This window comes from Crocodylus siamensis, chromosome 3, assembly GCF_052110815.1.
Source record: "Crocodylus siamensis isolate JL-2025a chromosome 3, ASM5211081v1, whole genome shotgun sequence".
Taxonomy (NCBI): Eukaryota; Metazoa; Chordata; order Crocodylia; family Crocodylidae; genus Crocodylus; species Crocodylus siamensis.
The window spans coordinates 58678009-58703939 of record NC_143397.1 but is presented as its reverse complement, the minus strand read 5'-3'; the positions used below and the strand labels follow the sequence as shown (position 1 = coordinate 58703939).

The 25931-nt window shown below is 44.0% G+C and overlaps 1 protein-coding gene across 1 annotated transcript in view; it reads right to left on the bottom strand.

The window, feature by feature from the left end:
- Window positions 1-25931, bottom strand: part of MAN2A1 (mannosidase alpha class 2A member 1) — a 234149-nt gene that overhangs the window by 16058 nt on the left and 192160 nt on the right. The window contains exons 19-20 of the mRNA XM_090038361.1: window positions 15721-15854; window positions 11806-12000 (exon numbers count right to left, since the gene is read on the bottom strand). Of these exons, the coding sequence (XP_089894487.1) occupies window positions 11806-12000; window positions 15721-15854 (329 nt within the window). The remainder of the gene's footprint in view (window positions 1-11805; window positions 12001-15720; window positions 15855-25931) is intronic.

Below are 25931 nucleotides of genomic sequence, written 5' to 3'. Positions count from 1 at the left end.
TGAAAAAATGAAAAGCTGCCCCTTTATGCAAGAAATTCATTTCTATGAGTATAACAGGTTTTTCTGTGGAAAAGAAGGGTTTTATAGTAACTGTAGTAATGTTTCTGCCAATTTATACCTGATTGCAAATACTAGTGCCACAAGCTCAGAAGCCATCTATATAAGGCTGATCACTGAACCACAAAATTTGTAATTATATATGGGGCCATAGTATCAAGCAACTACCCTAACTTTGAATTTGTAGAAATTGGGAGTATAGTTGCAGACAGGTGAACTGAGAATTTTCCTTACAGATGCCCAGAACTAGGAGTATAACTTGCTGTAAAGGTGATCAAGAGTACTATTCAAGGTAGCCACTGCAGGAATTCCAGTTTTGCTGAGCCACAGTTTTTGCTAAGCTATAGTTAAACAAAGACTCCAGAAAAGGAGCTTGGGAAGAACAAGCCTTGTGACCACTGAATGACCTGATAAGAAAGAAAAAGTAAAAACACACCAATCAGCAAAGCAGCTGATTCAAAGGAAGGAGTAGCAAAAAGCAGTTGCTGAATAACTCGAGAAGTAATGTAGAAGAGCACACTAATGAGGGAGATAAATGGAACCAGAAATACAGGTGGGCAAACTCAGCAAGAGGGACCAGCGGAAATGAACATCTCAATAGAAAGACAGAGGAAAAATTGGTATAAGATTAAGGCATTTCAGACTTGCAAGACTCATTTTTTGTAGCGACCTTAAGGAACCTAACTCATATGGTGTCGCTATCTGTCAAGGGCATTTACTAAAGTTGAGCTATTCGTTAAACAGATCAGCTGGCACACTGTCCGACTGACAACTATCCTCTCTGAACTTCACCACAAAACACATTCAAGCAGCTTTTTTTGAGTCACCTCTGGAGTCTGAAAACTTAGCCTTCCTGAACACACCAACCCCAGCAGTCTGTATATCAAAGCAACAGCAGCATGATACCACCTGAAGAAAACACTCCCCACACCTCAGAACAACAGCCATCTACTCCCCTGAAACAAGCATCTGTTTGGGTTTCTAAATTAAGAAATAAGATAAGCTGTGCACTGTGCTGTTGTATTAATATTGTAAAATGAACATGAAGAAACGGGGATGGACAGAATATTCCACCCTACATGGAAAGACTAGATCCTCCATTTATCAGTTGTGAATTTAACTTGTAAACTGTGGATCTTCCTGAACTGAATGACTGATGTAGACTAGGTACTTCAGGATCCTCCTAACAGTATGGAAAACAAAACCTAAGAAGCATCATTACCATATGGATCTGCATGCAGTGAACAATGCATTTTAATCAAAAACTTAACAAGGCACCAGAAATACTATCATGTCCCTCTTTCAGAATCACGATGGCTTGTTAAACATTAAAAATTACCAGATACACCTTGTTTAGGAAAGAGCATGCAGAGAGGCAGGGAATCTGCATTACAAATATTATTATATGTTCCAGAGTCGATGACAATTTGAAAAGACTGGCCCTGGAATGCTTAGATTGCAATGTACCAACTAATGAATCAGACAAAGGGGTAGTGGTGGGGGCCTCTCACACCACCAGAGCAAATGTGGGAACACAATTACATCAGAACACAATAAACATCGATTTATACTCTATAGAAAAAAACTGCAGTATTACGAGAGATTTCAAGTAGGAGCACATATGACAAAGACCTCATGCTGCTACAGCTACTGGTAAAAAAAAAGTTTTATTTCTAAAAACATTTCCAAAAAATACCAGATAATTTTCTAACAAATAACATTACAACTACTACTTTATAATAAGTATTGGATATCATTGTCAGATACAGATGAAAAATCTACTTAAAGTACCTAGATGCCAGTGATAATGACCTAATTTTGTTTTGATATGTGGAAACAGAACATGGCCCTGATTAGCAATATATATATTAGAGGTACACTGATACATCAGTCCCATATTGGATCAGCACTGATATAAGGAAAATTGACAGTATTGGCATTCGGCTTTTTTTGGCTGATGTGGCTGATAAAACCCCCAGTCATGCGTGCAGCCGCAGCATAGCACACAGGTGGCCAGAAGCGTAGCCCGACAGCAGGGAGAAGAGTCGGGTATGGCTGGTAAGTCTGTTGCGAGGGAAGGGGCATGGAGGGGGACAGATTGAGGCCCTCACGGTGAGTGAGGGAGGGAGTGGGGCTGAGGCTGCACAGTTGGGATGGAGCCATGAGCAAGCTCGTCCGGGGGGTCACAGTTCCTGCTGTTGGACACACCTCAGGAGGGTGTGGGAGGAGTGTACCACCAGATCTGTGTGCAGGGTGAGGGCATGCTGCTGCTATGAGCTAGGGCCAGGGCTGTGCTGGGCTCTTCCTGGTGGGGGGGGAGGTGTGGTGGGGGTGGGGGTCAGGGGAACTGGTTTGGACTGTGCTTGGGGCTGGTGGCAACAGTGCTGGGAGGGAGGCTATGGTGAATTTTGGGGTGGCTGCAGCCCTGCTGGTAGTTCCTCTCCTAGTGCTGCTGCCATCTGCCCCGAGTGTAGTAACGTCCCAGCCGCAGCCAGGAAGAGCTTGGCACCACCTCGGCCCCAGCCCACAGGGACAGCCCACCCTCACCTCATGCACAGATCCAGGGGCACATGACCCCCATGCCCTCCCAGGGTGTGTGCAGCGGTGGGAGATCCCCCCGTTCCCCCCAGATGAGAAGCTTGTGGCTCTGTCCCGTGCCCTACCCCAGCCCCACTCCCTCCCTCGCTGCAGGGGCCTCAATCTGCTGCTTTCCCCCATACCCCTTCCCCTACAACAGACTTACAATCCGGACCTGCATATTGGCAACTAATCAGTATTGGCCTAGAAAATCTCAATCAGTGTCCCCTAATATATATACTTGTTGCCTTAAAATGGCCAGTTTCTCAAAATTTAATGCAACTACAAGAGAAAATCAATTAACCAGGTTTTGCATTAACACAACCATCAGCCCAAAGTTGGGTTTTGCTCATCAGCGACTATGAATATTTTAAAATCTGTAGATACAAATAATGTGCATTCAGGAATATAAAAACAATTGGTTGAGAAACTCTTTGGACTATTGATGTTGATTTTAACATTCTAGGAACACTTCAGAGTTTCAGAGACAATGTTATACCAATAGAATTTGGATGGCACAAGAACCTACATACAGGCTGGCTGGCTGGACAGTGATCTGGGCCAAATCTTGGAAAAGATTATATGCAACATAAACACGAAGGCAGGGTTTCTCAACCATTTCAGACCTCAAGGTACCTATTCATAACTTTCCTGAAGTTAGCAGCACCCATTACAAAACCACTGTTTGAGGCTAAATACAGACATTCAGGGGCCTTAGGGCGAGGCTAAATTGAATCAAAATGGCTCCCTGATATCAGGCAAGACTGAATGGGGAGGGTTAGTGAGGGGGTTGGGGGTCCAGCAGACTTGGAGGGGATCAGAGGTTCACGGGGGGATGGAAGGAGGAGGCACAACCAATGAGGGGTGGGGGGGGGCTGTACAACCCACAGGTGGGGTGGACAGGGCCAGCATGACCTGCTAGTTAGGTGAGCAGGGCCAGCACACCCCATGGAAGGGGTGGGAAAGGGGCCAGTCTGACCCACAGGTGGAGTGGGGGGGGCAGTGCAATCCATGGGGGGGAAGGCACATGATTCATGAAGTGTGGGGATGAGGCACAATCCACAGGTGGCATGGGGTCCTTCTTCAATGAACTTACAACCCCCATCCCTCCAGCCCCATCCCCACCAGGACTAACTTGCTTGGCTCCAGCAGTGGTGAAAGCTGATGAAAGCGGCTGCACCTGGAGCAGCTTGTGGGAGGTGAGTGGAGAGGGCTGGCTGGCTGGGTGGGAGGGGGAGGAGAGGAGGGGAGGGCAGGCAAAAAATACCCCAATGTGGGGTGGGGCTGAAAAGAGCAGTCCAGGGGCTGGGGCAAGTGGATGAGTATTCCGAGGCCTGGAGCAGGGCAGGGAAAATGTAGTTTCATTTTAAGTTTGACCTAAAATCAAGTAAGTTTGAGCATGAATGACTCATGCCCCCGGTGGCTGGAGGGGCATGGCGGCAGCAGCAGGCATGCAGTGGCGGTAAGTCGGGGAGCTCCCACAGATGCTGCCGGCGCTGTTGGCAGTGGGGGAGGTAGGTGGTGAGCACTGACCAAGGGTCGGTGACCACCCGCAGCCGCTACCAGCAGCAGCAGCCAGCAGTGATTGTGGAATGTCTGCAGGTGCCACCAGCCATGCTGATGAGCAGTGACCACCCACAGGCGCTGCCGACTTTGTAGAGGGTGCACTGCCACGCTCAGGGCGTGCATGTACACCTATGTGCACCCCCTACTCATCACTCCTGAGTTTGAAAATATGGGGCAGTTCTTCCTGACTGCAGTGGCAGTTGCAGCAACCCTGAACAGGTTTGCAGCACCCCAAATGAGAATCACGACACTAAGGTACTACATGCCTGTAGCATAATTAGTGATAATCAATTTGTTTTTATGGAAAGTAGATGCTGTCAAACAAGCTTAATATTTTTTACGAGATTAAGAGATAGACTGATAAAGTTAACTGTGACAATATACACAGGCTTCTCTAAAGCATTTGACTTGGTCTCACATGACATGATTACAAATACTAGCACTAAACAAGGTTAACGTAGTCCATGCTAAATTGAGTAAAACTAGCCTAATGATGACTCCTAAAACGTAACTGCAAATTGTGATTCAGCAAAGGTGTTTCCACTGGGGTACTGCAGGAATATATTTGTGACCCACTCTTCAGTAAAACTGTGGAAGACATAATAACTGTTTGTAAAAATATGCGAATGACAAAAAATGAAGAAATGGTAAGTAATACAGCTTGACTTGCTCTGTAAGGTGGGCTACTTGAACAATGCGTTTTAGACATAAGCATACACAAGGTCATATACTCAGGAACAAAGAATTCTCATCACCCATATAAAAAACAGTGCCTTGGGAAGCAGGAACTGTCAGAAGGACTGAAAAGCTATTCTTTGGAATCGGGAAATAGCAGAAGCAGAAACTCTAAGTGTTCTCATAAAACTTCTATTTTATCTCTTTTTAGATGCAAATAAACTGCTTTCTCCAATATGATTTTATCATAAGACAGATCTCTGGAGAGAGAGGATGCAGAAGAATGAATAGTAGCCTGGCACAGAATTGGATGGATTAACATTTTCAGATGGTATCCAATTCCAACAGCTTGAAGTAAACCTGAACTAAGCACTATATGAACTAATATGCTGCCTGAAGAATGCTGAAAATTGCATATAACCATTCTCCCAAAAAGTTGCTAATTTTAAGCCAATGATGAGATAATAAAAGACTTCTAATAAAATGTGGCTCTTTTACGGTAAGCAGGGTTCGGTCATGGAATAAAGACCAGTACTACCCTTGAGAATGCATCTCCTTTTTTGCTGCAGAGGGAAGAACACTGGATAGGAACGTTTCTTGTAGGGGATGTAACACAAGGAATTCCACGGCCATTCTTTTCTGACTCAGGATTGAAGCCAGAAGACCCTAATTCAGAGCAATGCTTTTTACACATGGCCAGAATATACATGCTAATATCTGAGGCTTCAAATTTATTTCAGTGACTTCTCCCTTCTTATTCAACCTTCAGCAATCAAGTTTTAGCAACTGCTTTTTCCTTTTCTGACAAGGATCCCAAAACAGGGCTTACATCATTCCACAGCACAGTTAAACTGGGACATGACAGCCAGACATTAGCTATATGAAAGTGCAAAAGGAAGGCAAATTGGTCTTTCTGCCAGAAATATCCAGTTTATGCCATGGCCCATCTTTGACCAAAGGCAAGAGGAATGAGATGGCTTACTACCTTTGGAACATTCATGTAAAGCAGCTATAACCAGCATACTCACCAAAGGAAGCTGGGAGTAAAAATCTATAACTTTCTGTAAGGTTATGTACTTGAGTATATTCTCTTTTTCATCAGTACCTAAAAAAACACCAAACTTAACAGAACAGAGCACGCCAAATGTCCTTGGCTGGATGAAGCAGGCCTGGACTAATAGGAATGGCCATTTTATTTTCAAAATGAAACTGCAAAAACCAAAAAAAAGGGGATTAGATGCAAAAGAGCTGCCTATCTGGTCTTTTGGTGAGGACAGGTAACTTATTAAGACTTTCTGAAAGAGTGTGACTTTACTTATCCAAAAAGTGGTAATTCCTTCCAAGGATTTATTAGTGGCTAGGACAGACAGTGCCATGAACAGCTGCAGTGCTGAAGAAAGATACAGTACTGAAACAGATATTGTTAATGACACCAGGATATTAAAGTCAGTGCTAGATTCAAACTGGCAACATCCTGCCAACTTTCAGGGAATCCTAAATGTAGAGCTACACAAGAAGCAGGAGTCCCCTTGTGGGAGGTTCTTTCATAGTGTTTGTATCTGCAGTAAGTGTACATGAATATGTTCCTGTGAGGTTGGGAAGCAGACCATTCAAGATCAAGTCTTTAAGACTATTACACATATTATAGATGGAAACCAATGAAATCTATAGCTGTGCAGACAGAAGTAATGAAAAAACATGCAGGTCTAATGACACGCTCAGCAGAGTCTCCACTGAGACACGCGGAGAAAGTTATGTATTCCCACATACTGTAGAGATTTCAGGGGGCACATCTCTGGAAGCCAGGGAAACCAGGACACTGCTGTAGTCCTGGATCTGGTGTTGCCAATCAGCTGACTGGCAGTTTCAGCCTTGGGACTGCATTGGAGTGAGTTTGATGCTGTGGTGTGATCTGCTGATTGGCAGCCCCAAGGCTGCACTGGAGTGGCCCCATGTCCCAAGATGGGCCACTGAGATCTCTGGCATGCATTTCTGGAAGCGGGGGAAGTCAGGATTCTTTGGTTTAGAAATGTGTCCCTAGCAATCTCTGGGATGAATTTCTAGGAGCAGGAAATCCCAACTATTCCCACTTGCAAAGACACATCCTGGAGGTTACCAGGAGCATGTCTCTGGAAGTAGGGAAAGCTAGGCAGGCACACCTGGGACTTGTGGGGCTCCAATCTGCATGGGAATTCCTGGGGTGTGCAGGACCAAGGCCCTTAAGTCCCAGGAATATCTATTTCCTTTATAGGAGGAGTGTGCAGGTAGTTAGTGCTGCCTGCACTCTCCTGCCATAAAGGAAATAGATGTCTGCCACAATAATGCCACACAATGTATTGCTACCTTTTGCCAAGGCCATATTGTGGCATGAAGAAAGGTATGAAGGTATGGCTATTTTCTGTCACTCTGTACTGCCATAAACATTTTTATGGCAGCACAAAGGTGAAAAAGGCATGTCTGTTTCCATCCCCAGGCATATGGGATATCTGACAGGGGCATACATCTCGCACATAAACCTAAAGGAAGGTTCAAAATCTAACGCAGAATTTAATTTTGCAAGCCAAGAAAGAGGTCATGAGAAACATAGGCTATATGAAATATTGATGGATATCTTCTGAACGCTGCTTACAGAAAATGGCTTTTGGAAGTCTTTATCATGAGCGTTAAACTCATCTGACCTGGGGCTGGTTCATGGGCCAGATTGGACCCACACGTAAGACCCACATTCCGCATCCAGTGCGTGCCCTGGAGTGGCCGAACCAGGTGTTGCATGTGGCGCATCACATTCAGCCACTCCAGGGCTGTGCTGTATACAGCAGCCACTCCAGATTATGACCTAAAGCAGCAGCCACGTGTGGTGCATGGAGCCATAGGTGCACCTCACATGCTGCCTGTGGGTTAACTCCGGGCAACACTGAGGGCCAGATGATAGGGGCCTATGGTAAGATTCAGCCTGTGTGCCTTATCTTGGACACTCCAGTCTATATAGTTTTCTTCTGAGAGAAAAATCCACAGGTGTTCTACAATTGAGAGATACTCCATTAGAAGGAAATCTTGACTCAGATGAAGTTGGCCTTTTCATGGTCCATTATGATGAGAGGTACACTCCATGCAGAGAAGAATTTTTGGGGGGCAAGGTCTCAGTGAGCCAATAAACAAAATAACGTCAGATGTAGTAACTTAATACTGTGATGAGACAAGATAAATTAGCCCACACCCTACGGCTACCAGTAGGAGTACCAAAGCTAGCAACACTGAAGCTGGCTTGGGTATCAATACACCACATTGCAGTCACTTTTGTGACTGCAGTGCAGACTTTTCCCTTATATAAACTGTCATTACTTCCATAGGCAAGAGGAGGCATAATTAAAAAAAAACAGTTGTAGCTAATATGGGTGGCAGTCATTCCATATTTGAGATGCTTCCTATGACTGGTCATGATCCAAAATATGGAAGTACGCCCTAAAAGTTTTTAAACCACTTACCAGTCTTTCAGATTTGGAAAAGGGATAGTGCCTGCCAAATTACAGTATGAAATTCTGAATAAATATTCCAATTATGATTTTTCCATTCTTTAAACCACATACAGTGAGAGTCACTTATGCACTACATCTGCTCTAAACTGCTCTCTTTCCACAACTTGTATTACTTAAAATTTCATTCTATAACCAAAATAGCTTTCTGCAGACCACAGTATGAGAACCTCTGATATAAAGCATCTTTATATCTAATACAGGACAATAACCATTGCTCTCTGTAAAACGGAAAGATCAAGAATGAAATTCCTTTTTCTATATATTATAAAATATCCATTCTATTTTTCCTATTTAAGATGATCTATTTGGCCTCTTTATAGGTATTTCATTAAACTGATCTCTGAAAAAGATGTTGAAGGGGACTTGGACAACAGGAAGTAGTAAAGCTGAAACTGACATAACCCTTTTTGAAACCTAACACTATAAAATTACGTTAGTCTACAATGCAAGGAAAATGAAAGAATCTCCACATGAGGAAGATGGAGGGGATTGTACCTGGAATCAAGGACAGGACTTCCTGAGCTCACAGGTGACTAGAGAAATGAGGAGGATGGCTGTCCTATCTATTGGGCATAATTTTGTTGTTTTAAGTCCTAAGACTGCTTCAGAAAATTAATTGAGGCCTTTACAATTGTTTGTTACAGAGAACATTCCCCCTGCCCCGAAAATACTCAGATCAAGGATTTCACTGCTGGCTAGTTTTCCTTGAGTTTCATCATCATCTTGTAAAGAATATGACCTTCCAAAAGCCAGGTCTAAAATCCTGGATTTGAGGAAGAGGCCAGAGGTCCTTAGTCAGGCACACAGAAAATGCCAGAGCTTAAAGCCACTGCTATCGATCTTGTGGTAGTTTTCAAAGTATTACAGGCAGTTCCTAATGAATAGCTAAATGGATTCTGGCCTTCCATATTGATTATTTTACCTTGTTTACCTTGTTTGAACTGTTAAGAAAACTGGATCATGAGGAAAGGAGTGAAATCTTCTTAGTGGTCTAGAGAAAGATGAAATGTAAAGCTTTGACCTACATAACCTAACCTATGGTCAATTATTACCCTCAGGTCCCTTTCATTTGTGGTGCTGGTCAGTTTGGCGCCACCAAGTCTGTAGGTGTGTAGGGAATTGTTTGTCCCCAGATGGAGCATTTTACATCTGTCGATGTTGAACTTCATTTGGTTCCGATCCGCCCAACTTGCTAGCCTGTCTAGGTCTGCCTGTATCTGTAGCATATCTTCAAGCGTGACCACGCTTCCTCATAAATTAGTTAGTCTGTGAACCTGGCCAGTGAGCTCTTCACCCCCACATCCAAATCATTGATAAAGATGTTGAAAAGCAATGGAGCAAGCACCACCCCCTCACTGGCCACTTCTTGCCAGGATGACACAGATCCGTTCATTAGAACTCTCTGGGTCCTACCTGCATCCAGCTTCCTACCCACCTAACCGTCTCGCAGGTAAGCCTGCAATCCTCCAATTTTCTCATGAGAACATTGTGGGATATCAGATCAAATGCCTTTTGGATGTCATGGTATACAATGCCAACCTCCTCTCTCTTATCCAGGTGGCAAGTTACCTCATCGTAAACGGAGATGAGGATGGTAAGACAAGACCTGCCTGTGACAAAGCCATGCTGGCTGTCATTCAGAATCCTACATTCTGGAAGTCTATTGCATGCAGACTCCTTGAATTTTTCGAGGATTATCCCGGGGATAGAAGTTAGGTTAACTGGCCAATAGTTACCCGAGTCCTCCCTCCACCTCTTCCTGAAGATGGGCACAACACTGGCCCCTCTTCCAGCCCTTGGGGACCTCTCTAGAGAGCCATGAGTTTTGGAAGAGTTTTTCCAGGGGTTCCATGATGACTTTGGCCAGCTTGTTCAGCACTGTTGGATGAAGTTTATCCAGTCCTGCTGACTTATACATATCTAATTTTTTTTAACTGATCACACACCAGTCCTATGGCAATACTAGGAAGGCAGTCATTCCCACCCTGCTCATTCTGTACCCCACCTGGCATAATTTCCCCCTTGGCCCAGTAAAATACCAAAGCAAAGTAGTCATTGAGGAATTCAGTTTTCTCCTGAGTGCCGATAACCAGCTGTCCCAAGTTGTTGAGCAATGGCCCTATTGTCTTGAAAATAGTATTTAAAGGTCTGTATTTTGGGAATTGGCTTATAGGTATAGATATATGTATCATAAGAGCTCAAAATGGGCAGCAGGGGTTAAATGATTTCTAAAGAGCGTGGGTCTCTCACACACAGTTTCTCATAGCTCTGAAAGCAGACAGGCTGTCTAACACAACAAGGCCAATAGACACACACATAGCCTAAGAATTGAAGGGGCATCCCATAACACGAGATCACAGCCTACAAGACAGGCAGGTTGTCTAACACAACAAGGACACAAAGCCTGGGAACCAAGGAAATATGTACCATATTGCCCATAACATGAGATAAGTGACACCACCTACAAGGCCCCAGAGAAGTTAGGGGGCTAAGTCCTGGTTTTAGGGGAACAGACCAAAGTAAGAGAGGGCCCAGAAAGCAATGTGGACATGTGACCACAGAGACTACCAACCAAAGATAGCCACGGATGAAGAGTAATAAGGAGTCATCAAGAGGGAAGGAGTACACAAAAGCAGAGACTTGAGAGTAACAGAATCCCTCCTTCTCTTCCTTCCCTCCCTCCCCATTCCTTCTCCTGCCTGAGAAGGGTCTCCAAGGCCACCATGGACCAAGGGCATACCAGCAACCCATCTCATGCACTCTACTAGAGAGGGGCTGTGGAACTTGGCATCCCACCTCCAAAATGCTGACACGCCATGCTGACATTTGACACCTACGAGATAGCCTTAGAGTGGAACTTTGAGTCTGATGACAGCCCTAGGATTTGGTAGATATATAGAACTGCTTGATTGTTTGTATTGTTTCTTTTTGTTATAACTATGTATCAATACATTTACCTATTATCAAATGGAAAGGTCGTGGTCGGTCTGAGAGTGGGTCTCCCTGCACTGAACAAGGTATCTGGATCTTAAATCCAGAGCCAACCGCCGTTTGTTTTTCTCCTGTTCCTTATGTACTGGAAGGAGGACTTGTCCTTGGTTCCTATCTGTCTACATGAGCATTCTGGCAGTTAATTACTCCACAGTAAGATAGTACTGTCCCCGACAGTATGATTTTACAGCAGAGTAAATTATTTTACTCTGCCCTAATACCGGCACTTGTGTAAGCAGCAACGCTTTAATGTAGAGCTAATTAGTCAGCTCCATAGGAAAGCACATATGTGGGTGCACCAGGCTGTCTCATTCTATGTAGATTCATAAATTAGTCTTTCAGAATTAAAAACCATATTTGAAATATCAAATATTTGTTTATTAAATTACCATATTGAACATACCTTTGATTGTATTGTTCTTAGATTAACCACATGTATGTCACAAGGCATGGAAGAAGTAAATGGAGAAAAGACATTCAGCATCTGTGGGGCTCCTGAGTCCGCATACGTAGTCATTGGAATTAGAGGATGATTTATGAAAGTAGAAGTTATATGGCTAAGAATAGAGGGAAAACTCACTGATGACTTCTCTTCTTTCTGTTAAAAAAGAAAAACAACATATAAAGTTACTTCATAGAATCAATATTAACATTTTCACATGTCTAAACCCATTTATTTCACATTAGGCCCTCTTTATTAAAGTCTATAAGTTAGAAGTATTTTACTTAATTCTACAAAGAGGGGACAAATTCTCACATCAACAAACTTGTAATCTCTACTATTACTTCTATTAATAAATACCTGTGCTGCACTGCCTACAAAATACTATCAGATAACTGGCTCTGCAGCTGGCAAGAGACCACTGCTACCTCACTTATCTGTGAGCAGGTTGTTTCATCAGAAAATTTTCAGTGTGTGGTTGAAAAATCCTGTTTTGTTAAACATGTAACATTTCACCAAGATGTTCTGGGGCTGAAATAGAGTTGCCAAATTCAATGCTGGCTTCTCTCTAAATTCATGAACTGCATGAACCAGGGCAAAGGATGCTACAGGAAAATTAGCCCAATTTATATACTTTTAGTGCAGACATTTTGAAGCCCTATCACTTAAAGGATTGTGAACAACATCTTCATGTTCTAAAGCAGTAGAGTTCAACCTTTTCTTTGTGGACCCCCTAAAAGATTTTAAATGGAGGAGCAGACCCTTCTGAATTGCAAGTGTGGGTATTAACATACTTTTAATTGTTCATAGTCATCTTTCACAGACCTCTTAGATACAGTCTGCAGACCCCCAGATCCACTGATCTAGAGAACAAATTACCAGTTTCCCATGTGAGGTTGTTAAATGACTCACAATAATTAACTAAATTCTGCTCAAGTGAGTTATACCCTTTAATGTTCAGTGTGCCTTTGGGTAAAAATACTATTTCCTTCTCCTGCTAATGTGAAGAGACAGTTGGAGCAGCAGATCTAGGTATTCAGATACATTTTGTTGTACTCATCCTGCTTTATTGAGGGACACAATGAAACCCTGTGTACCACAGGAAAAGCAAATTACTAAGGGAATAGCCTGTATTACACATCTATCTTCCCTATCATGAATCACATCCATGCCAGTTTTACTAAATTAAGAGTGGGCAACCTATGGCCTGTGGGTCAGATCTGGCCCATGGAATCTTTGGATCCACCTGGCAGATGTAGGGTTCCAGTAGCATTCAGCAGGGGTACAAGTGGCAGCACAATGGCAAGGTGCTAGCGCTTGCCCACCTGCTTCTGACACTGAGCGGGTCATTCCAGCTTGCAGCAAGAGAAGTTCAACTATCTGCGTATTAAATTGTTTTTAACTTTATTTGAAAAAAATTTAGGAAAAGATCACTGATGATTAAAAAACAAACCAAAACAAAAAGAACCCCAGAAGTCTCTGCTTACACAGTCACATTATGCATAATAGCAAGCAGATCAACATGCCACCTCAAGCTTAACTTTCAGTTACATTTTTCATGGCACTTAAAATTCTTTATCTAGAAACTCCTGAATTTATCAAGTCGCAATTGTTGTTTATTCACTTATATATCACATGGTCCTCTGGAATCATTTTTAACACATATATTGCATATATAATCCCACAAAAACTAAAATATTTGTAAAACTGAACAGATATCTGAAACATTTACTAACTATATCAGCACTGAAAAATACCATTGTTCTAAACTACTTATAAATTATGTTGAATAATGCTAGGGAAGGTTCCTTTTCCACATGATAGTCTGATGATCCGTGAAGACCTCAGGTCATTCATAATGTATTGAAAAATTAATGTCTTTAAACCAACGAGCTGGTATAAATTACATGTGATATCTTTTCTTTTGCTAAACACCCTCTGCCCTCCATTTGAAGGTTTCCACAGCATAAAGTCAGTGTGCCATACTAGAAAATACATTCTTTGGAATCAGTGATGAACAACAAAAATCATGTGGCTATAATGAAAGAAATTCACATTATATCCTGTGATGGCTGAACAAAACAATTGGTTAAAAAGGGATTATGCCAATCTATCTATAAAAAGAGCTGAATAGCAACAGCCAATTACTGCTTTGCCTTTTGAACACTTCTTTGACCTCTTTCTACATATCATTTCTATCCGGTCTATCCAATTCTTTCACCTCTGGGAGGCTGAAAATAATTATCTGCCCAATAATAAAAGCCAAAAAGTACACAAGTACTTAGCATCAATCAATGGGAAACAGAAGAGATTAGAGTATTTTCTGACTATCCAGCTTGCCTCGCAGCTATATATTTTGCACTTTCTGGAAATCATGAACTTAGTATTCATGTTTGTACTTGGAAAATCTAAATTGGGTCTCTGTGATTTAATGAAAAACAGATTACAAACGCATAATATAGTACATGAAATGTAGAAGAATTAAAGTTATTTTGGGAACCTTAACTTTTACATTATTTGTCATCTTTATTTTGACAAGACATAACTTTAATGGTGCACTTACCATATTTTCTTGGACACTACACACAACTGAATAAAATATGCACCTTGCTTTTAGAATAAAATCAGACTTATAGCAGACTGTGAGACACTCCTGTAACGAGTGTCTAGGTAAGGCAGCAGAATTTCCTTTGTGGCAGGATAGCAAATAGGCTAGGCCCAGAACCTTACAAAGGCAGTAGCAAGACTGTTACTTCTTTACTTTAAGACGTTCTTTAAATAAATTCCTGTAAATAATAAAAGTGGTTTCCATACCACAAACGTTATCAAAATACTAGACTGCATGCAGCAGCTCACTTATTCTGAGCCAAGTCAAAGTACTCAGGGTGTGAGAGGGTTAAACATGGACTCCACCCCTTCTGCTTTCAGGGCCACAGAGAAGTGACAGCCATCTTGAAAGATAAGATATTGTACTCTTAAAATCTCAAGATATGTACTTTATTAGAGAAGGTTAAGAAGTGACTTGATTATGGTTTTTAAGTACAAAAAGAGATTAATTTCTGAAAGCAGGTGCCTCTTTCATCTTACAGAGTGAAGAAGATTCCACAGTTGTAACTAGACACATTCAGAATGGTATTAAGGCACGTTTATTTAAAAAACATTGGAGTGGATTTAGCTTTGAAACAAATTTCTAAAAGATGTGTTGTTTTTCCTATCTAATGAGGTCTCAAATAAATATTAGATACTTTTCTACAGGTTCCTAGTCAAAACAAACTTATGGACTTGATATAGACATTAGAAGTACAATATTATGGTTTGTGTGTTATACTGAAGGATGTAAACTAGGGGGATCATGAACAGAATCTTCTAATCTTGAAGTACTGGAGTTTATCTTTAAGTGGTACCATTCAAGTGTCTTCACCATAACCAATGGTTAATGATATCCATATAAAATAAATTCATTCCAACTTATTTGTATAGTCATCATAAGCTCAATATACCGTTCCCAAGTTTTATAAATCGTATGCTCAGTTAAATCTACTCAAGTATTTCAGCAGCTGTCATTACTTTCTGCTTGTACATGACAATCAATTTGTCCTTCCCAACTGTTTTAAAAAAGAGAAATGAAAGCAGAGTAAGAACACAGAGTAGAAGAAAAGAGGAGGGAGAATTCAAAGGTTAACTGCTGCAAAACACAGGAAAGCAACCAAGCTATTTTCTATCCTATATCAGAATCTCAACCCTTCCTGATTTACATTACATGAGAAAATTCTGCTTGGTCAGATATGTCAATTTTTAGTTAAATTTAACATTGTAGAAGCAACATATTAGTTTTATTTAAAAATATAGTTAATGCATTTCTGTAATTACTCCTACCGCATCTACTCCATGTCTTTTCTCTAGTAGAAGTCGGAAGAGACTGGCTGTAATCTTATTATCTTGGACACCTTGTCCAAGGCCACGGTTGTCATCCTGCATAAGTCGACGGTCCATGATTACTTCCAATTGGCCTGAAATACGAATGTTGGGTTTAGGCTGGTAAACTCAAGGCATTCCTCTATTAACTATATGCAAACCCAATGTATTTCCCTATTAACTGTATACATATTATTACTGCAAACAGCAATGACAAAGATAAAAGGAAGTTACTGGTAACTGGGGTTCTGAGACATTGCACACAAAGCACATTCTTACATAAGGGAGAGCTCAGCCCCTGATCCTTTTGACTGGAGATATTTTGACAGTGTTCCTCTCCTTGCCTGCCTGCCGCCTCTTGCTTCCCTTGCCACCTCCCCTGCAGCCACACACACACACCAAGGTTATGAAGGACAAAGTATGCAATCTGGCTCCCCAGGTGGATTATCTTTTTTAAAATTAAAAGGAGTTTCAAAGAGGTAGACTCTGAAGAAAAGGTGAAGGAGTATAGGGTTTAGAGAAGTGTGTGGACAAATCATGAAAACATGATGAAGGAACTCCAGTTACTGTTAAATCATTTCTTTTTCTCCTTCAAATACCTGTCCACAATATTTGCAGGTGGGACGTGGAGTCTACTTAGGCAAAGACTGACAGAGTACTGCTGTACCAAAGGCAATGTCACATTAGGAGGCCTCCACAATTACACAATAAGGGTATATATGCCAAACTTCGTGTTGCCGGACTATAAATGTCACAAAAACCTTATGGAAAGAAGCAGCAAAGGTAGCTGGAGGACCTGGAGGAATGCAGTTATCACAAAAGAAGGGTGAGCCTTTATCTGGGCTGATATAACTAGAAATTGAGTTAGAGAAATTCAGGGGATCTAAAAGCCAGACGAACCCCTGAATCTGTGGCTATGACCACCAACAGGCAGGGGGAGCCTTCTCAAAGGTTTGATCCTCTGTCTCTAATAAACCAGAGCTCTTCATGTTGCTCATGTGAAGGGTACCCTTAGATCCTGAATTATACAACCGGGGGAAAGAATACTAATGAAATGTGCTCAAATAACCTGTAGCAGGAATTTGGGTACAGAATGCCACTTTTCTGTATAAATCTATAAACAAAGGATCCAGTATTGTGGCTTGGATCTCATAAATGTGTTTGATGGAGGTGATCACCAGCAGGAAAACAGTCTTCATGGATCGACATTAGAACAAAGATGATACTACTGGTTCACCTAGTCAGTGCGTTACTGCCATCAGATCTCACTGGCAGGCTGGGTTCTTGACATATGGGAAGACCTTTCTTGTCTCTTTTAAGAAACTCGGTGCAACAGGTGCAAGAAAAAAAGCTGATCTTCTGTTTGGGGGGACAATGGGTAAGAGTGCTGCCAGATAAAATTGAGGGATATATAACTGGTTCTCAGTTCCAACATTTAAACTAAAATACATGGGATTTTTGACAATACTGGGGAAATAACCTGCATTGGGCACCTTGAGGAGAGCTGTTTCACAAGGTAGAACAACTCATGGAAACTTTTCTGTTATGTGTTAAGACATTCCTAACACAAGGTTTGGTACAGATTCACTCTAACTGTGAGAAAACCCTCAAAAATTAATGTTGTCAGAGTACAAGTTGGTCTGAGTGGTACCCTCTGTCATTTCATTGAGGGTGTTTGTCATGAAGCAGCAGCAGGGGAACACAATTGCAACTTACACAGGGGTTGTGTTCTGAAGTCAGCACGTATAATTGAAATCGCATATAGCAGAAATCACTGGGCTCGGCGCTGAGCAGCTGCCACCACCAGGCCCGGACAAGGCGGCCAGCTGAGCGTGAGCCCCCCAGCCATGCCAGTGTGTGCAGGCAATACCACACGGTGCTGCACTACGTGCTGTGCCCCAGACGGCACCCAGTGGCCAGCCCCAGCAGCTGAGCGTGTAAAGCTGAATTTGCCTAAGTTAAATGCGCGTAAGTTGTGACTGTACTGTACTTATCGGTATGAGTATAGGTTGTCTTGGCCAGGCTAGTTATATCAACACAATTCTGGTCCAATCCTGGTATACATCTGTTATGATTCACAGGTTAATGCGATTAGGGAAGAAGGCACCACAGGTCCTATCCACCCATGGTATCAGGAAGGCATGCGATAAGGATCGTAGACTGCCCTGTCCCCCTTCCCTTCATCCTCAAAGTCTGCCCTGGAGCAGAACAGCTGGCACTTTGCATTCCACTCCATTGCAAATAAGTCTATTTTTGGAAACCTGCCATGCTACGAACACTTGGAAGAGGACTGAATCCTTATCTCCAGCTTAGGGTGGATTGACATGACTGCTCACTGAGGACTGAGCAGATACAGGTATTGTTACTTTCCATCTCAGAAAGTAGATAGATTGTAGACAAGTTTGTATCTCTCTGAGGTCTGACATATGGCATCACAAAGTGCAGGATGCCATGTGGCTGACGAGGGAGAGTCCCTTGTCTGCTCTTCTAGGCTGATAATCTGTCTCCTCATCGCATGAAAATACCTCTGTGGGAGAAACATCCTGGTGACTACTGTGCCCAAGAGAGTCCCTTCTAAGTTAAAGGACTGAACTGGCATTAGTATAGATTTTTTGGTAATTTACTATGAAATCTAGTGAACAGAAGAAGTCTTACGGTCACCCAAAGGTTGGTCAATATGCATTCTGCTGTAAAACTTTTATCATCAATTAGTCATCTTTCCTTACTTAGATGACAATCTCTGACTTCTTGTGGTGCATGACCACAATCACAAGAACTTCTGTAAACACTCATGGGATATTACAGAGGCCAAAAGGGGAGGAACCCAATATTGGTAGTAGTCCTAGGCCATAAAGGAATATGTGTATCACCTGTATGGTGATAGTTATTAAAACTGTGGTGGAAATTGATACTTTTTTTGGACATGACTTTCTCATCTGATATAACCAAAAGTAGAGGTAGAGGAGCACATTAAAAACTGACTGTACAATCGTATAGAGTGAAGTTGTATCAGGCCAATAACGGATAGTTCACAATGTGGAATTGTATACTTGCTCAGGAATAGGGCTCCTTGCCAAAGAGGTCCAGATACCTAGGATTCCTCTCTATTGGTTCCCCTGTCAAGGGGTGGGGCTATCTATGCAGCCCTCAACAGCTTGCCCACACTCGGTAAGCAGCCCTCCACATAAAACAGTTGCCCACCCCGATATAAAAAGTCATACTTTCCTAGGATGCAAAATATTTTTGTGATAGGTGGAAATCTACCTTCTATGCAGAGCTGGGACAGGAACTGATGGTGACTTTGTGAACCACAGGACAGCTTAATGTTTTGATGGAATTTCTTTATCTTCCAAGCAGATGCAATTGATATGAGCCATGCCAAAATGATCAATAAATATTTCTATGAAGCTCATAACGGGCTCATTAGTAAGGTCCATCCATTAGTAAGGTCCATCACTTTTCTCATGTCTTCTTTACTTAAGGAAACAGGGTTCCATAGGGCAAATTGTTTGATGATATCTAGTTAAGTGGATTCTAATTATGGATTTTTAAAAATATACTGTAACAGGGGCTTAGGCAGAAGCCCCGTTATTAGGGCAGCCACAGGAGCAGGTAACCACAGGGAGCACCCCACACAGGTGAGGGGAGTTACTAAACCCAGAGATTAGGGTAAGTAACCCACCGCTGTGTGCAGCCCCAAGCTCGGCTGCGAGGGAATGCAGTTTGCCCTTGGGCACTGGAGAAGGAGGAGACCACTGAGAAAAGAGAGGAGAGGAAGGGAGATGGCATCTGGAGGAGGGCTGAGGACTGGTGACACAGAAGAGCCACGGACAGCTGGTAAGGAGCCTGGGTACTTACCCAAAGCCCGTGGACAGCAGGGGCAGCCCAGGGAGGATCTGGGGCTCCTGGAGAACAAGGTGATAAGAAGAGTCTTGAGGCAGAGGGCCCCGGGGCAGCATGCAGAGGGCAAGAGCCATGCAGGCCATCTGCCCCACCAGGTAGCTAAGGACGGAGATGAGTTCACTTTCGGGCACGGGGAGTCTGCTGGGAAGATGCTTCCTTGCTGGGAGCTGATAGATGCAGTAGAGACACTCCCCGCTAATGAGTTAATTGGCATGCCAGGACACTTCCTGATTTAAGAGTTAATTAGAGCAGCTGTATCACTTCCTTTGCTAATGAGGCAATTAGCATGGAGGAAGCAACAATATAGCCCTGTTATGAATAAAGCCAGCACTGGGAAACTAACCATCTGGGTGGTCTGTGGTGTTTTGCCACCCTTAAGGGGTAACACTGAACATCTTTTTCTTTCAATCGAAGTCATGGCAGGAATGTTCTGAGGGGAACCGAGACAGACCCAGCCACCCTCCCACAGAAACTGGTGCCTTGGCCAGGAAAGCCTAGAAAACCTGAAGAGCCATGGAGTCCATGGACATCCAAGCCCTGACAGACTGGCAACAGGTGCACAGTATCACCCTATGATTCCTACAGGGCAGCAAAGCATGGATCCAGCTGTTTTCTTGCCAGCAGGACCTGAAAGAAAAAAATCGAGGCCCAACAGATGTTGCTGGGGAGAGGTGGGGGAGGGGCCAGGTTCCCCAGGATGCCCCCACAAGATGATGTGGAAGCATACCTGGAAGCCTTCAAGAGGATGGTCACAGCTGCAAAATGGGATCCTAGCAGCTGGGCAGTACGGACAGGCCCCCTTTTCATTGGGCCAGCATAAGCGGCCTGTCAGGCTCTCACCAAGGCCAAGGCCTGGGACTATCAGAAAATGATATCATACCACCTTGATATCCCCTGAAACATACCGCCAGAAGTTCCAGGTCCGAAAAGGGGCTGAGGGATCCTGCCCGCACCTGCTTGCCCAGACCCACAGGGACCTAGTAGAACAGTGGCTGCAACTAGAAACCTGAATGGTAGGAATGGTGGACCTTATAGTATTGGAGCAATTCTTGACCAACCTCAGAAGCAACACTCATCGCTGCGTACAGCGCTACCAGTCTAAGATGGTAGAGGAGGCTCTGTGGTTAGCTGAGGATTATGCTGCGGCAAAGGGAGAGGGGGATACTCCTAGGAAGGCGTGCCTAGGGGAAACTGGGATGAGGCACCGCCTGGCAGAACCCAGCCAGGGGAGGAAGGAAGAGAGCCCCTGGGCCCCCAGTTGTGAACCCTGGACCTGGAACTCCAGACAAATAGTATGCTACAGGTGTGGAGAGAAAGGGTGCATTTCTCAGTTTTGTCCACAAAGGTCCCAAGTCTAGGCGTTGATGGACAGGCCCCACAATGCGAAGATGGACTGCAGCTTTGGCCAGCACAAGGGACCAGGTCACCAGAACAAGCCTGTGGTCGAAGTCAAGGTGGGGGATACCATCATCCCCACCATTGTTGACACAAGTTGCACATGGTCCATGATATGGGTAGACCTCATCCTGTCACACCTGGGGAGCCCTGAGAGTCCCATGAGTATGGTTTGCATCCATGGGGCCTCATATACCTATAAGCACCAACAAATCTGGCTCACAATGCTGGGGCACATGGAGATCGCAGTGGGATTAGCCAAGACCTTCCCCTGCCCCATGCTTCTAGGGATGGATTGGCCCCACATGGAGGAGGTGGTCCCTCAGATCCTAGTGAAGAAAGCAGGGGAACGGGAGAAGGACCCAGAAGTGGCCTGCTTCAGAACCCCTAAGGAAGGAGGAAAGGACCTTGATGTGGAACAGATCATAGGGGATGGGTACTTCTGAGAAGAGCAGAAACAGGAACCCCTGTTCCAGAGCATCTGGCAATCCCAACTGGCCAAAAATGAAGATGAGGTGGTGGACCCCTGGAAGACGAGACAAAGCCTTCAGTTTGAGGTAAGGGGGGTGGATATCCTGTACCATATGGAGGACAAGGAAGATGGGGAGGAAAGACGGCAGATCTTGGTCCCCCAAAGGTACTGGGAGGACTTGCTACAGGTGGCACACATGCTTCCCAAGGGGCGGCATCTGGTACAGGATAAGACAGAAGCCCACCTGAAGCAATGGGTCTTCTGGCCTGGCTTTTATAAGATGGTGGAAAAGTATTGTGCACAGTGCCCCAAATGCCAGAAAAAAGTGGGGGGCAAAGCCCCTAAAAGCCCCGTTAGTGCCCCTGCCCCTTTTGACAGAGTCGCTCTGGACATCGCAGGCCCATTCCCCCACAGCCGGGTGGGGTATCAATTCATCCTGGTAATTACTGACTATGTCACCCGCTTCCCCAAGGCAGCACCCCTACATCTGGTGACGGACACTGCGACAGCCAGGACCTTCATGAATTGGATAGTGTGGGTCAGGATCCCCAAGGAAATCTTCACTGACCAGGGGAAGAATTTCATGTCCAAGATACTGAGGGGAATATGTAACACCATGAAGATCAAGCAGCTCCAAACTTCCATCTACCATCCCCAGACGGACAGCCTTGTGGAGAACCTTAACTGGACCCTGAATGGGATGATACGGGCCTGCATACAAGGGGACCCCCGGGAATGAGATGTGATGATACTTCCCCTACTCTTCTCCATCAGGGAGGCCCTACAGGGATCCATAGGGTATGCCCCATTAGAGCTGGCCTATGGCCACAGCCTAAGGGGACTGTTGGATATAAAGGATGGGAAACAGGGCCAGGGGACATGGCCCAGCCCCAAGCCATGGCCAGCTTCAGAGAGAGACTGAAGAGGGCCTGGGAGAGAGCCCAGAAGAACCTGGGATAGAGCCAGGAGAGACCGAAGCAACATTATGACACATGGGCTGCCAAAAGGGTACTCCAGGTAGGAGATTGGGTGCTTGTGCTACTGCCCAATATTCCCCACAAGCTACGGTCACGGTGTCAGAGACCTTTTCAGGTTACCAGGGCCAGTAAACTATGAAGTCTTCTGGACAGAACCCACCCATAGGAAGCAAATTTACCACATTAACTTACTGTGAAGGTGGCGTCAATGGAAAGGGTGGATGAAGGAGGTATGCGAGCTAGAAGGAGAAGAAAATGGGGTGCTCCAAGAAACAGAGGGATCCCCAACTAGACCAGAGGTTGATGACCAGCTCAGCCATAGATAGCAAGAGAACCTAAAGGCCCTGATAACATAGTTCCAAAATGTCTTCAAAGAGTTACCAGGAGAAGCCTGGGGAGTAGAATGTTGTATTCAGACCCCGCTGGGATGTATTGTACACAACCACAGTGCAGTGTTGCAGTGGATAAAGAAAAGATGGCCTTCGGTCCTGTTCCAAGTTAAATGGATGCCATTCAGACTGCATGGGGTGGCCTCCTCCTTCCAGCAGCTGATGGACCAGTTGCTAGTACCCCATCAAGAGTATGCTGCTACATATATCAATCACATCATTGTTTTCTCCTGGGACTGGGAAACCCATGGCCAGCATCTGCGAAAAATCCTGGAAGAACTCTGACAGGCCAGACTAACAGCCAACCCCTGGAAATGTGCGTTAGGTAAAAGAGAAACGCAATACCTAGGCTTTATGGTGGGGCAAGGTAGCATAAGACCTGTGGCAGACAAAGTGGCGGCAATCCGACAATACCCCCTTCCCTGGACACTAAAGCAATTACGATAGTTTCTTGGCTTCGCCAATTACTACAGATGGTTCATGGAGGGTTTTTTGGAAAAGGCAGCAGCCCTGACAGAACTGACCAAAGGCCAAAGGAACTCGACCAAGTGGAACCTCAGGGCCCCCCGAGCCTTCAAGCAAGTGAAAGAAGCCCTATGCCAACACCCAGTTCTGTACACCCCAGACCTCAAGAAAATTTTCTTCCTGCAAGCAGATACGTCAGGCATTGCCTTGGGAGCAATCCTCTTCCAAGAAGGGGGGTGGGGAAGAAAGGCCTATAGCCTTCACCAGCAAAAAGCTATCTCTGGCAGAGACACGATACTCCAGGATTTAACAGGAGCCTGGCCATCCAGTAGGGGGTAGAACTCTTTCGTTACTACCTAATAGGGCAGGAGTTTGTATTAATCACAAACCGTACCCTTACACTGGCTACAAACAGCCAAATTGGCTAATGCTAGACTGAGGTGGTCTCTTGTGAGACATCAAGGAAAGAAGAAGAATGGGAACATCAATTTCCTTTCCCATATGGAAGAAGGGCAAGATGACACCCTGACTAAGAGCCAGGCAGAAGATGGATTTTGAGATTTGTTTAACTAAGGGAAGAGGTATATAACAGGGGCTTTGGAAGAAACCCCGTTATTAGGGCAGTCATGAGACCACGTAACCACAGGGAGCACCCCACACGGGTGAGGGGAGTTAACACACCCAGGGAAAATTACAGTAATTAACCCACTGCCATGTGCATAAGCCTGGCTGCGAGGGAACGCACTTTGCCCTCGGACACTGGGAGAGGAGGAGGAGGAGACCACTGAGAGACAGAGGGGGAGAGGAAGAGAGATGGCATCCAAAGGAGGGCCAAGGACTGGTGACACGGAAGAGCTGTGGTTGGCCGGGAAGGAGTTGAGGTACTTATCCAAAGCCCATGAATGACATGGGCAGCCCAGGGAGGATCCAGGACTCCTGGAGAACAAAGCAGCAAGAAGAACCCCAAGGCAAAGTATCCTGGGGCGTCGTGTGGAGGGCGAGAGCTGGGCAGGGCCGGCTGCCCCACCAGGCAGCTAAAGACTGTGACGGGCTCATTTTTGGACATGGGGAGTCTGCAGCAAAGATGTTTCCCTGCTAGGAGGTGATAGATGCAATAGAGACACTCCCCACTAATGAGTTAATTGGCATGGTGGAGATGGATTAATGCGGCAGGGACACTCCCTGACTTACGAGTTAATTAGAGCAGCTGTATCACTTCCCTTGCTAACGAGGCAATTAGCGTGGAGGAAGCAACAATATAGCCCTGCTATGAATTAAGCCAGCCCTGGGAAACTTATCATCTGGGTGGTCTGTGGTGTTTTCTCACCCTCAAGGTGTAAAACTGAACATCTTTTTGTTTCAATCAAAGTCGTGGCAGGCATGTTCTGAGGGGAACCGAGATAGACCCAGCCACCTTCCCACAATATATTTAGGTTCTCTCATGAAATTTTTCACATTACCCAAAGGAGTAAGCAGGTGACAAGGCTCCTCTAACTGATGCTATGTGCAATGGAGCACAAGATGTGAAAGTGACACAGTTAAGTAGAGGTACTCTGTGGTCCAATTCCCTCTTCTCTGCTAGGCTATTAGCAAGTTGGGGGAGTGTCACAAATGTCTGCATGTCAGCTCACATCTACCCTCCAAAGGCCAGTTACATTGGCCACCACTGGCATATGTACACACAGGTAGCTTAGGGCCCTGGTTTATGTCCACATCTGAGGAAACTGCTCCACTATTCTAGTAAATTATCATTGGAAAGGTTACTACTACCAACTGTACTGTACTAAGCACTAAAGCATTACTGCTTAGTACTAACTGGAATCTTCTAACAAAAACATATAGATCATTTTGAAGAAAATATAGTAATTCCTTCAAGTGGTAAAGTATATTTTCAGGTGCTAATAAAAAGCTTTTTTCTAATACATTTATAGATTGTCTTTGGACAACTATAGAGAATAAACAAAATTTGTCAGGTGGTAATATACTGAATTGTCACACACTCCATTAAAAAAGTGCCAGTTTGGCCTACTGGATGGAAGAAGGGACGGACTCCAGAGGCCTTGATTCTTTTCCCCATTCTTTCTCTGGCTTGTGGTTTCTTTGGAACAAGTCACTTTTTACTTCTACATCTCAGGTTATTGGTAAAATGGGAATAACGATCAACAGAGTATGAGTACTCTCTGGAGTATTGTATACAATTTTGTGCATCACTTAACTTATTTAAGCAGTATTTATATATGGGTATGTTTATGGATAAAAAGACATAATGAGACTATCAGTAGCATTAATACTTGTGTTCATAATACTAGTACTGGGTAAGTAATCTGTGGTTATATAGGAACCTCCTATTCTACTCTCATAGTTCAAGATTGATGGTATGGTTAACAAAAACTAAAACATGAAAAATTGGGAAGTGATAAGAGAAGAGATACTGTTTCACATGACTCAGCTCAGCGGAATTAAGTGGTAGCAATATTATCAAGGCCAGAAGCTTAGCATGATTCAGAAAAAGAAAGATTAACATTCTTATATTTAAACATGAGTATTAAGAATCCCAACAAACAAGAGTTA